This window comes from Ovis canadensis, chromosome X (genome assembly GCF_042477335.2).
Source record: "Ovis canadensis isolate MfBH-ARS-UI-01 breed Bighorn chromosome X, ARS-UI_OviCan_v2, whole genome shotgun sequence".
NCBI lineage: Eukaryota > Metazoa > Chordata > Mammalia > Artiodactyla > Bovidae > Ovis > Ovis canadensis.
The window spans coordinates 72957198-72970299 of record NC_091727.1 but is presented as its reverse complement, the minus strand read 5'-3'; the positions used below and the strand labels follow the sequence as shown (position 1 = coordinate 72970299).

At 35.8% G+C, this 13102-nt stretch overlaps 1 protein-coding gene across 4 annotated transcripts in view; it reads left to right on the top strand.

Moving 5' to 3' along the window:
• Window positions 1–13102, top strand: part of BRWD3 (bromodomain and WD repeat domain containing 3) — a 170636-nt gene that overhangs the window by 13128 nt on the left and 144406 nt on the right. For 3 of the 4 annotated variants that reach the window (XM_070291890.1, XM_070291889.1, XM_070291891.1), the window contains exon 6: window positions 1427–1525. In XM_070291890.1, coding sequence (XP_070147991.1) covers window positions 1427–1525 — 99 coding nt within the window. Of the gene's footprint in view, window positions 1–1426; window positions 1526–3959; window positions 4485–13102 lie in introns of those variants that run through there. The other variant, XM_070291892.1, reaches the window with a different exon arrangement.

The window sequence follows — 13102 nt, the reverse complement described above, 5'->3', positions numbered from 1 at the left end:
TAGAAATCTCAAAAGATCGCTGCTCTGATTAGTACAGTATCAATGTATAAAATATTCTTTCATTACATTTTGATGTTCTTAATCTTTGACTCCTGATATTCTAATCACAAGGAGTATTTCATAACAGGTAAATTTATGATCTGTCAAGATGTTTATATTTAAAGATATTTAAACAAAAGTATCAATCCATTATTTTTCAATAAGTTTCTCTACTCCAATGTTTTTCAATCTTTTACAGATTTTCCCCAAAGTTGTTTTTTTAATTTATAAATTGATTTATGGCTGCACTGGGTCTTTGTTGCTGTGTGCAGACTTTCTCTAGTTGCAGTGAACAGGGGCTCCTCTTTAGTTTTGGTGCTTGGGCTTCTTATTACAGTGGCTTCTCTTGTTGGGGAGCACAGGCTCTAGGCTCTAGGACTTCAGTAGCTGTGGCATGTGAGCCCAGTAGTTGTGGTACACAGGCTTAGTTGCCCTATGGCATGTGGAATCTTCCTGGATCAGGGATTGAACCTGTGTCCCCTGCATTGGCAGATGGATTCTTAACCACTGGACTACCAGGGAAGTCCTCCCCAAAGTTTTACATGGAACCCCAGTATGTAAATTATATAGATAGAATTTTCTGAACATAAAAATGTGTAATTAGATGTTAAGAATGCCTTAGTGAATTAAATATTTCAGGTCTATTTAGCAACCAGTTTATTTCTGTTTTGCTTTTTTAGCAAATGTTTTTAAAAATCCTAATTCACAAAGATAAATAAATGGTTGCATAAATTATACCAGTTTTTTATTATCTCATTTTATAATTTAAGGAAATTCTTCAATTCAGTTAGCTTGACATCTTTTGGGAGATTAGTAGAATACTTTTGTTTCAAAGTTGAATTATTAGGAATATTTCATATTTGCTTGAATTTTGACATAAACATTAAAGACAAAAACACAACTATTTTTACTCAGTTTTCATCTGATACGTAGTGTTGTTACCTATTACAGTACTGGCAGTCACTCCATAACATGAGCATATACAAAGTATAAATTTCTGAACTTTACCTGGCATACTTGTGCTGTATTCATTTCCTTGCTTATACAGTTTTATATGAGTAGACATGTGTAAGCCTAAAGATCCAGAAGGAGACCAATATAAACTTAAAACCTTATTAATCAATGACATTTACAGAAGATTCAAATATATGTATAATAAGAGCTTTGATTCTAGATCAGCACAAAAAATAAAATATCCTGATGATAACATGAAGGCATTGGTGTTTGTTTACCTGTCATAATATAGATTATAGCATGTTTAAACATATATATGTTATTTTCTTATTGTGGTTTTAATAGTAATGAAATTGAAAATAGACGTTTGCCTCTGAGGTGCAGTTTAAAAAATATTCTATGCCTTGACTAATGTTTGAATCTTTCTGTATAGACTGTAAGAGTACACTATGGAATGGCTCTGCTTTTGCAGCTCTACATAGAGGCAGACCTCCAGAACTACCTGTAAATTATGTGAAACCTCCAAATGTGGGTGAGTAATGTCCATGTGAGTTATAAACACAGTCTTGATTTGTTCCTTCCTGAACTCATTATAAAGCCAAAAATAGGTACCAGAATTAAATTTGAAATGTAAATGAACTGCTTACATTTTGAGGTGTTTCATGGTTGGTCCAGAATTTTTTTAAAGCATTTTTACTTAAAGCAAATATAATCATAGTTTTGTGAAAGGTGGCTTTTAAAAATTCATTTTCTTTCTTCCCCTCCCCCCATCATCCTCCCTTCTTTTTTCCCTCCTCTCCCCCTCCCTCCCCTCCCTCTTAAGACCCCTCCTTTTTCTCTCTTCTCCCCTTCCCCTCCCTATCCCCCTTCCCCCTCTCCCCTCTCTGCCTCTCCCATCCTCCCCTCCCCCTTCCAATTCTCTCCTCTCCTGTCTTTTTCTTTCTTCTTAGCAGAAGCATTTCCTTTTTTATATACTTCAGGTGTTTTTAGCCATATGGAAGTGTATTTACATATTTCTGTGCCAAGCTCAAAGATTTTACAGGGAACTATATAAACACAGATTTTAGAAGGAAATAAAAATACGTTTTTCTTATATTTGCTTGCCAAACTTATAATGATGTAATAAGTTTTATCTTTATTAAAAGAAGGAAATATCACCCTTTCCATATGTAGTTTACTGAAATTCATATGTCCTTTTCATATTATCCTGGGTCATCTCTGGCCAAAACATTGTAAAGAAATGCTAGTAGTGTTTCCTGAGAAGATCTAGCTAACAAAACCGTTTATACTAACGTTAATTCTTGCAAAGACTGTATAGAACCAAGCAGATAGATGAGTAACTGCCACTCTTTTCCTATTTTCTCAGTCTTCTGAAAAATTAAATTACTTTATTTAGTGCCTAGTGCCTAGAGAGTATGCCTTAAATTCAAATTGAAAAATAAGAATACATAATTAGCTTATAGAATTTATTTACCCAAAGAGGTTAAATAAATTTAGACTAGAAATAATTTTTAAAATATTTAGATGAAATCATTGATAAAAGATTCATAAGCATTATTAAGGTAATTTTGGATTCTTTGATATATATTGCCAATAGTACTCTTTGATAGCCTGGGTTTTACCAGAAAAAGTAGACTACTAGGTTCGGTCTAATTTGACATGGTGTTTTTAACACTTTTTTTCATTTTCCGGGGTAGTTTGTTCACTATCCAGAATTTTCTGGTGTTCACTTTTCCCTTAAGCTTTATTGATAGTTAATTGATTGAATAAATTGAGATAGCTTTTATTATTCATGTATTATGTTCAGATGATATAACAGTTTTAGCCATACTGTCAATATTGTTTATATGCTTTATGCTTCCTTCAGTGGTCACATGTGAAGTCCTGAAGAGCAGTCTTTAGAGTATTAGGTTTTCAATATTTCTTTATTATTTTCTTTTCTTTTAAAAAATTCTAATACTGCACATATGCATTTGAACTTTTGTTGGTTTTTTACACTAATTACATTGATTTAATCACTTTGTTATTCATAATGTTAATTGCTTAGGAATTTTAGTGTCCCTGTCATTGATGCTTTCACATTCTTAAATTCGCCATGTTATTTGGGGAGGAGCTATTAGAATAGAGATAGTTCAAATATGATATGTTTTCATGTAGTATGTACTAGTCAAGATACTTAAGTTCAACATATTTAGAATTCAGAACCTGATAAAAACTCAAGGGAGTTGACTAGGAAAGTAAATAAGATGAATAGGAGATCTTTTAAAATTTGTCCTGTGAAATAGTTTTCTCATGGTGGGGTATAGTTTTCCATAGCTACTTTTAAATCAGTTTTATAGTTCCCCCATGTAAATAAAGCTTAATCATGAAAGTAAGTCTTAAAGGTTTTATAAAAGAATCTTAGCATGAGAAAGATCTTTTATTAATATTATTTCTTATCTTGGTCAAGTAAATGTGAAAAACACTGAGTTTAAAAAAATATGGGAAAAAAATGACTACATGTAGGACTGCTCATATACTAAAATGCATTGTGAATTATCTTTGGGAGAACATTATCTAAGTAATTTGACAGTGGAAGTCATTCTCCCTGTAACATTCTGAAAGTTTCCTGGTAACAAATTTGGGGAACTGGATTGTAAACCCCTATTTACAGAAGAAAAATCCATAGCCCAGAGAAGTATGTGGCTGGCATACATTACACTGCTTGTCTGAACCACTTCATGGGGCGTTCCCTGACAGTCCAGTGGTCAGGACTTTGTGCTGTCACTGCCAAGGTCCTGGTTCAATCCCAGCCCAAAAAACAAACCAGAACCAACAGATGTTACCAGTACTTTGTAATAGATTACACTTACAGCACTCAAAAGATTGAGAGTTAGCCATATTAACTTTTTTAATTTTTTTAAGTCAAGTACATTACGGTGTATGTATGATTCACATAAAAAAGTTCTCCCCTTTTTTTCTTTTAGTCCCTGCCATGAGGCTTGTGGAATCTTAGTTCCACAACCAGGAACTGAACCTGGCTGGCAGTGAAAGTTGAGTCCTAACCACTGGACCACCAGGGAATTCCCAAGTTCTGCCTTTTTAAATGTGCAGTTCAATGAGTTTTGACAAATGTATACATTTATATAACCACCACTAGCACAATACAAATATGGAACATTTGTATCACTCCTTAAATTTCTATCGTGCCTCCTTAGAGTCAGTCCCTATTCCTCAATACCTAGAAACCACTAATCTCTATCACTGTACTTTTGCCTAATTTAGAATGTCATCTTAATGGAATTATACAGTATGTAGCCTATTGTGCTTGTTTGATTTCGCTTAGACCGAATTCTTCTGATTCATGCATATCATTTCACCAAGTTGTATTCTGTTGTATGGATATACTACAGTCTGTTTGTTCATTCATCAGTTGATGGACATTTGGGTTGCGTATTTTGGCTGTTATAAATAAAGGCCTATAAATAAACTTGTACACGTTGTTGCATGAACATCTGTTTTCATTTTTCTGGGTAAATAGCTAGGTAGTGGATTATTGGATCATATGGTAAGTGCATGTTTAATTTTAAGACACTGTCAATTTATTTTGAAAGTAGCTATCTCATTCTGTGTTCTAGCAAGGTATAATTTTAGAATTAGAGTATCAATTTCTATTAAAAAAAAGTGACGTAGATTTTGTTTGGGATTACTTTGAAGCTATAGATGAATTTTGGGAAAATTAATATCTTAGCAACATTGAGCCTTCAATTCCAGGAACATAGTATAATTCTCCATTTATTTAGATCTTTTTAAATTTCTCACAGCAATGTTTTGTGATGAAATTTTTCCCTAAGAACTTCCTGGGTTTCTGATGATATTTTAAATTCTATATTTTAAAATTTCAGTTTTCAGTAAATAGAAAATATACATATATATGTATGTGTGTATATATATCACTAAATCTACAATTCCACTAACTACATCAAATAGCCTCTATTTTTTTGAGGTTCTTTGGGATTCTCTATATGGATGATCATGTTGTCTGCAAGTAAAAACAGGTTTAATTTATCCTTTCTAATCTTGTTTGCTTTATAGTGTTTTTTTTTTCTTTTTTTTTTTTTTTTTTTTTTTGGCATTGAACTGCTAGTACCTGAAGTACACTGGTGAATTGAAGTGATGAAACTGGATGTCCTTGCCTTGTTGCTGATCTTATAGGGAAAGTGGGCAATCTCACCATTAAGTATGATTATAGATGTTCTTTATCAGGTTGAGAATGTTCCCTTCTATTCCAACTTTCTTTAGAAATTTTATTGTAAATAGATATGTCCCACATTTACAATTTTAGTCAGTAATGTTAGAATTTTACTAGTCATTTCTTGGCACTCATTTTAACTGACCTTTTATGTAGAATAGTGCTGTACAATAGAACTTTCAGTGATAATGGAGATGTTCTATCCTGTGATATCTGAAACAGTAGCCACTAGTCACATGTGGCTATTGCATCTGAGGTCTAAGTTTTTCTTTTTAATTTTAGTTATTTTTTTTGGCAGGCTTTTCTCTATTTGCAATGTGCAGCCTTCTCATTGCAGTGGCTTCTCTTGTAGAGCACAAGCTCAGTAGTTATAGCACATGGGCTTAGTTGCTCCGCAGCATGTGGGATCTTCCTGGACCAGGTATAGAACCGGTGTCCCCTGCATTAGAAGGAGAATTTTTTTACCACTGTACCACCAGGAAAGCCCCTAAGTTTTTAATTTTGTGAAATTTTAAGTAATTTGACGTTCTGTAAGCACATATAGCTAATGGACAGTGCGTATCTAGACCTATGTGGGAACCAGTAAGCAGCCTTTGGATAGGTGCATAATTTGTTAATAATCTATGACTAATATTCACTCTACATACTTAACCTGGAGTGTTTCCAATTTTTATACTTAGAAGCTGACTTTTAACTTTTCCTATTATGAATTTACTAATTCACTTTAAAAATCACATTGTGCCGCTTTTTTTTTCCAGTCAGAGTTTTACAGCTGTCTTTGGCCAAATCCAAGAAATTTTGCCCTTATCTGGACTCTCTACTATATTGGATTATGTATTCAAATGTTTTCATCTTCTGTGCAGTTAGCAACAATATTTAGTAATTTAATGAAATGGAGGGGAGGGAGCATGGAATGAAATTCGGGAGTTACTTCCCACATACTCTTCAGGCTAACAACTGTAGTACTTTAAATGTATGTGACTTAAGTGTACCAGAAGTAAATTTCCAAATTCCTTTAGGGCAGGGACAGTGCCTGTATTTACATTATTATAGGTCTAAGCTCCAGTCATTCTACCTCATTAGCTGTATGCTTCAACTAATCAAGTTGATTTTGCTTTGTGTCAAATTAAATCAGAGGAAGAAACTTGAACTGAATTAAAAATAGTATTTTTTTCATATTAAGTCTCTGTCTTAATCTTTTTTAACCTTTTTTTAAAAAATTTAAGTATAGTTAATTTATAATGTTGTGTTAGGTGTGTAGCAAAGTGATTCAGTTATATGTATATTTATCTACTTCTCAGATTCTTTTCCATTATAGGTTAAGATACTGAATATAGTTCCCTATGCTATATAGTATGTCCTTATTTAATCTATTTTATAAATAGCAGTGTATATAGGTTAATCCCAATCTCCTAATTTTTCTCCCTTCCTGTCCACTATCCCTTTAAGTATTCATAAGTTTCCTATGTCTGTGAGTCCTTTTTTGTTCAAAACAGTATTAATACGTAATGCCACTCAAAGAAATCTTGGGGCATATGTAATTAATGTTTGTAGTATTGTTTGAGATCTTGTACTCTAGTCACTACGTATTTTTACTTCTTTATCCTTTTAAAAATTAGTAGTTGTCTTGGAAACTGTAGTGGTCACACTAAAATTTGAAAATATAATTTCACACCAACACAAATCTGCTATGAGCTAGTTTTTCAGTACAGAAATGATTTTAAAAATCTGTTTCATGTCTGTTCAAAATGGATATTTGGAAGAACTAGTATTATAGTTATTACCCATCATGGTAAAGATTTCAGAAATTGTCCTAATTATCACATTCTGAACAGTTTTCATAAAATTATAGAAATGGCAGCAAGATAGCTTGTTCATTTTAGTTTGTGGCTTAATGTAACACCCAAGCAACAAATGTACATTCTTGTATTTCTAAACTGAGTGAAGAGTATGATGCAGTAACACTCTAAACCTTTTCTTGTTTTACCCCTTTTATCTTTGGTACAGTTGACATATAGCAGTGTCCTATAATTTGCATAGTAGGCCTGTAATTTATACCTTGCACAGCTCAGGAGACTTACATTAACTCTATAGACAAATTAATATTTATTTGTTTTCATAAGCTTCCATTTAGCATTGATTGGCTCTTGACTTATTGGCCATTGTATGGTTATATGTCACACTTAAAGCCAGAATTCACTTGGAGGTGGGAAATCTGCCTTGTCTTAATATGTAAATATAAATTGAAAGAAAGGAGTCTAATTTATGCCTTATTTGGCTGAGGTGACAGGGTTTCTGCCAGAAATATTTCTCATCCTTCCTCTGATTTTATGTAGTTTTTGTCTCTTGCCCATGGATCACTCTTCGGCTAAGCCTTGCTGTTTGTTGCTTGCTTCCCCCACTTCACCTTCCTCCTTTTTGTGCTTGATAATTGTCCAGGAAGCAAGTTGCTTCTAAAGTTATTACCTTTTTTTTAATATCTGAAGAGGAGCAAGGGATTCTTGTCACACCTGCAAGTGATTAGAAGTGGAATATAAACTCAGTCTTTTTGTATGTTCTACATTGTGAGTCCTCGCTAAATGTTAAATGAATGGAAGTGCTATAATTGCTGTTACATGGAAATGGAAGCATCCCTTTTAAAGACATTTTTATGGTTTTTTATAGCTTGTGTGAGTTTCTAGCCCCTCGTATCCATTTCTAGAATCAATGTTGTATTAATATTAGGGCAAATAATTTTATTTATTTTATTTGAAGGAAAATAGATTTTATTGTCTTAGTATGATCATGTAAAGTATAATGAAAAAAGAGTTTCTGTTTAATTTTGTTATGGACAGTTTTTTCCTTTCCTTATCATTCTTTGTCATTTCTTTAGCATTTTCTTTCAACATACATCAAAGTATTCTAAAAGGGTCTTTTAGTACTTGTTATATACATTTTACTCAGTACTTTATAGAAATAGAATTTTATATTTATAGTTCACAAAGGGAAGTTGGAAACAGTTATAGACTCGTTTAGTTGGAAGAAAAGGCAGTCTAAAACGTCTGTGTATAATAACCAAATCAAACGAAATGGTTTAGAAGAATATAGTAAAATGAAGATTTAGAACTTTGCAGAAAGGCTGAATGGAATTAGAAATACTGTTTCTTTGCCATATCTTAATATTATCTAGCAATAAGACATTCAATGACCATGAATACCAATAGCCTTAGGACTTACTAGTTTTATTTAAATTGTACTGTGGATGGGTGTTAAGGGGGTGGGAATGGCATCAGCCTTAAAGACTGTAAAGCTGTTACTGTATGTGATTAAGGTTTCAGAGACCTAATTTGATTCATAGTAGCAACAAATCCATGAAAGAAATAGTTCTGTTGTGCTTCTACTACAGTTTTCAGATTTTATTAAAATTCATTTTTCTTTCTTTTTTTTTTTTTCCTGGCTTCTTTTGAGACTTTATGTTAATTTGCTTCCCAGTTGGTTCTAGTGGTAAAGAACCCACCAGCCAATGCAGGAGACCTAAGAGGCATGAATTCGAGATCTTTGGGTTGGGAAGATACTCTAGAGGAGGTCATGCAACCAACTTCAGTGTTCTTGCCTGGAGAATTCCATGGACAGAGGAGCCTGAGAGGCTACAGTCTATAGGGTCACAAAAGAGTTGGACTCTACTGAAGTGACTTAGCAGGCACTCATGCATGCAGAGCTATTTTGGGAAGTCCCAAACCAAGCTTCACACAGAAAACACTACTAGTCATTTTAAATCTTGAGTTGACACTGAATTTCATGAGTCAATTTCCAATGTTCTTTTTTTATGTATACATTTTAAAATTATTTATCTGTTTTGATTGTGCTGGGTCTCTGTTGCTGTGTGTGGCTTTCTCTAGTTGCAAGGAGTGGGGGCTACTCTTCATTGTAGTGCACAGACTTTTCATTGCAGTGGCTTCTCTTGTTGTGAAAGACAGGCTGTAAGCACATGGGCTTCAGTGGTTGCAGCTCTCAGGTCCCTAGAGAGCACAGACTTCAGTAGCTATGGCACTTAGGTGGTTCACGGGCTCTAGAGTTTTGTGGGCTTAGTAGTTTTGGTACAGTTGTTCCGTGGCATGTGGGATCTTCCTTCCTGGTCCTGAGATCAAACCCATGTCACCTGCACTGGCAGGTGGATTCTTATCCATTGTACAACCAGGGAAGTCTGATGTTTTTGACAGAGTATTTCCTTGGTTTGTTATAGTCCTCTCTGTTTATAGGAGCTGATTGATATGTTGAACTACATTTTAACCAATCAGAAAGTGGTATATATGCTATTATTCTATTTTCTAATTAAAATTAAAATATATAACTATAAATGTTAATCATGTGACTTTTTTGGTGAAAGAGAAAAGACTAATCCAAGAATATTTTAGCCCTCTTTAAATAAGGCTTGTTTTCTGAAAAACTGTATTTGAAGATGTTGTTGATGGGTATAGTATAAGGAGCCTGATCTGTGAACAATAATCTTTTCTACCTTGTGTGTATAAAGCCTTAAGTCTTTTATTTGGTTAGCAGTTACTGGCTGAGCCTTTTACTGTTTTGATTGTCTTAAGCTTTTGCTGAAAGCAGGCTTCTCTCTGTTTCATCTTCTACCCTACCCCCACGTTCCTGAGGTTTGTCTTTGAGGGAGATGTATAGCTACTATTTCCTAGAAGGTCACAACTTTGCTTTACTGTTACGGAGTTGTTTTACTGGATTTTAAAACATTTCTTCTTGATGCTATGGGCATCATATTCAGTTCAGTTCAGTCGCTCAGTCGTGTCCGACTCTTTGCGAACCCATGAATAGCAGCACGCCAGGCCTCCCTGTCCATCACCAACTCCCGGAGTTCACCCAAACTCATGTCCATCGAGTCGGTGATGCTATCCAGCCATCTCATCTTCTGTTGTCCCCTCTTCTCCTGCCCCCCAGTCCCTCCCAGCATCAGAGTCTTTTCCAATGAGTCAACTCTTCGCATGAGGTGGCCAAAGTATTGGAGTTTCAGCTTTAGCATCAGTCCTTCCAAAGAACACCCAGGACTGATCTCCTTCAGAATGGACTGCTTGGATCTCCTTGCAGTCCAAGGGACTCTCAAGAGTCTTCTCCAGCACCACAGTTCAAAAGCATCAGTTCTTCGGTGCTCAGATTTCTTCACAGTCCAACTCTCACATCCATACATGACCACTGGAAAAACCATAGCCTTGACTAGATGGGCCTTTGTTGGCAAAGAAATGTCTCTGCTTTTGAATATGCTATCTAAGTTGGTCATAACTTTCCTTGCAAGGAATAAGCGTCTTTTAATTTCATGGCTGCAATCACCATCTGCAGTGATTTTGGAGCCCCCAAAATAAAGTCTGACACTGTTTCCACATCTATTTCCCATGAAGTGATGGGAGCGGATGCCATGATCTTAGTTTTCTGACTGTTGAGCTTTAAGCCAACTTTTTTACTCTCCTCTTTCACTTTCATCAAGAGGCTTTTTAGTTCCTCTTCACTTTCTGCCATAAGGGTGGTGTCATCTGCATATCTGAGGTTATTGATATGTCTCCTGGCAATCTTGATTCCAGCTTGTGCTTCTTCCAGCCCAGCGTTTCTCATGATGTACTCTGCATATAAGTTAAATAAGCAGGACAACATATTAGAGTCTGCTACCTCGAACTTAATGCCAAGTTGAAGATACAGTGTTTTTTTCCAGGAGATATAGTAGTTACCAGGCTTCCCAGGTGGCCCTCGTGGTAAAGGATCTGCCTGCCAATGCAGGAGATGTATGAGACATGGGTTTGATTCCTGGGTCGGGAAGATCCTGGAGGAGAACATGGCACCTCACACCAGTGTTGTTGCCTGGAGAAGCCCATGGACAGAGGAGCCTGACAGGCTACAGTCCATAGCGTCACACAGAGTAGTTACCTGGTTTTGGTTAAACATTATTATCTCTTAGCACCACTGATATTTCCTGTGATATAAGGAGTAGAATTCAGTGTGTTGTTCACTTTATTGGAAGTGAAGTTTCTTGTGCTTAATGATTTTCAGGTTTAGGTTCATGAATTTTTTTGTTTTGGAGTGGAGAGGGCTTTTGTCAGTACTAAACTGCTGAATATGTAGGGTAATTCAAAATAACTTACCTTGTTAAGGTCTCATTAGATGGAGACCACCAGGAACAAGCCTGTAGTCTGACAAAATCAGATTTATTGACTCATAGGGAGGGAGTGTACTCCTGAGGGACCATGGAAGGCCTTTGGACAAGAGGGAGGAGGGAAGTGTCTTGTGAATTTTGGCTTACCACAGAAGAATTCTGAGGTCAATCTGAAGGAAGCCAGGATTAGTTCTGGATTGGTGGCTGCTTCTGAGGCAAATTGAAAGAAGTGGGGATTAACTAGGGGTTGGGTGCTGTCATGAAACAGGGAAGTATAAGAATTGGGTATCTTGTTCCAGTAAGAAATGAAAATACCAAAGTTAGGATGGGGGCATCATTGGTAAGAAAGTAGTAATCACCCAAAGAAGGGGTCATTATGATAGTTTACAACTGCTGCATGACCTTGGGAGGAACAGTGTTTCCTGTTAACTTTGCAGCTGGCTTTATCTGTGTCTGTCTTCACAGCCTGATTAATTGCAGAGCTGTTTTTTTCTTTTTCAGCCCTAGCTGATAGTTTACTCTTTCATGCCCAAAGAGATTTTGATTCTTTCAACACTTGTTCTTATAAGTCTTTTAGAAACACATGGTCAGCATACAATTTGTTATTTTGTTTAAGGGCTTCTCATAGTGGCTTAGATAGTAAATAATCTGCTTACAATGCAGGAAACCTGGCTTTGATCCCTGGATTGGGAAGATCTCCTGGAGAAGGGAATGACAACCCACTCCAGTATTCTTGCCTGGAGAATTACATGGACAGAGGAGTCTGGCAGGCTACAGTCCATGAGGTCGCAAAGAGTTGGACATGACTGAGCGAGCAGCAAAGGCTTTTCTGGATGTTCTTGTTTGTTGAATCGACAATCCTTTGTTTAGCCTAGAAATATTTTCTAACACCAGTTCAATGTTCCATGCCAATGTAAAATAATTTTAAAACAGATTTTTCTCCAATGTAAATAGAGCATGAGTGGAGTAGAAGAGTGGTCTAACAACTCTGATGTGGCCATTTCAGAATACTCTTTGGATCTTGGTAAACTTTCCAGTAAAACCCAATTTAATAGATACCAGAATCCCTGCTGATTTTGTTCAGTGTCTTGCAGGTAGAGGGAATATTGAAGAATATAATATAGAATTTTTGATGTTAAAATTATTTCCTATTTCAGGATTATATTAGGTTGTATTTCCTATAATGTCATTAAATAAACAGCATTGAAGTGTAAGAAGACTATTGAACTAGAATCAAGAGACCTGGATTGAACCAAGGGTCTGCCATGTATTGATGTTAGGCAAGACACAGTTCCTTTGGGCTTTAATTTCCTCCTTTATGGACTGAAAAAAATGCTTGCCTTCACATCTCACAGAATTACTGTGAACTCAAATGAGATGTCTGTAGAATTACTTTATAAGCTTTAAAATGTTATGCAAATATAACATGTAATTAAGAGTTTGGGTCATGTGTGTGTGCTCAGTTGTTTGCTGCTGCTGCTGCTAAGTCGCTTCAGTCATGTCCGACTCTGCGCGACCCCATAGACAGCAGCCCACCAAGTTCCTTTGTCTCTGGGATTTCTCCAGGCAAGAATACTGAGAGTGGGTTGCCATTTCCTTCTCCAGGCTCAGTTGCTTAGTTCTGTCCAATCCTTTGTAACCCCATAGACCGCAACCCACCAGGTTCCTCTGCCTATGGAATTTTGCAGGCAAGGGTACTAGAGTGGGTTGCCATTTCTGACTCCATGGGATCTTCCTGACCCGGG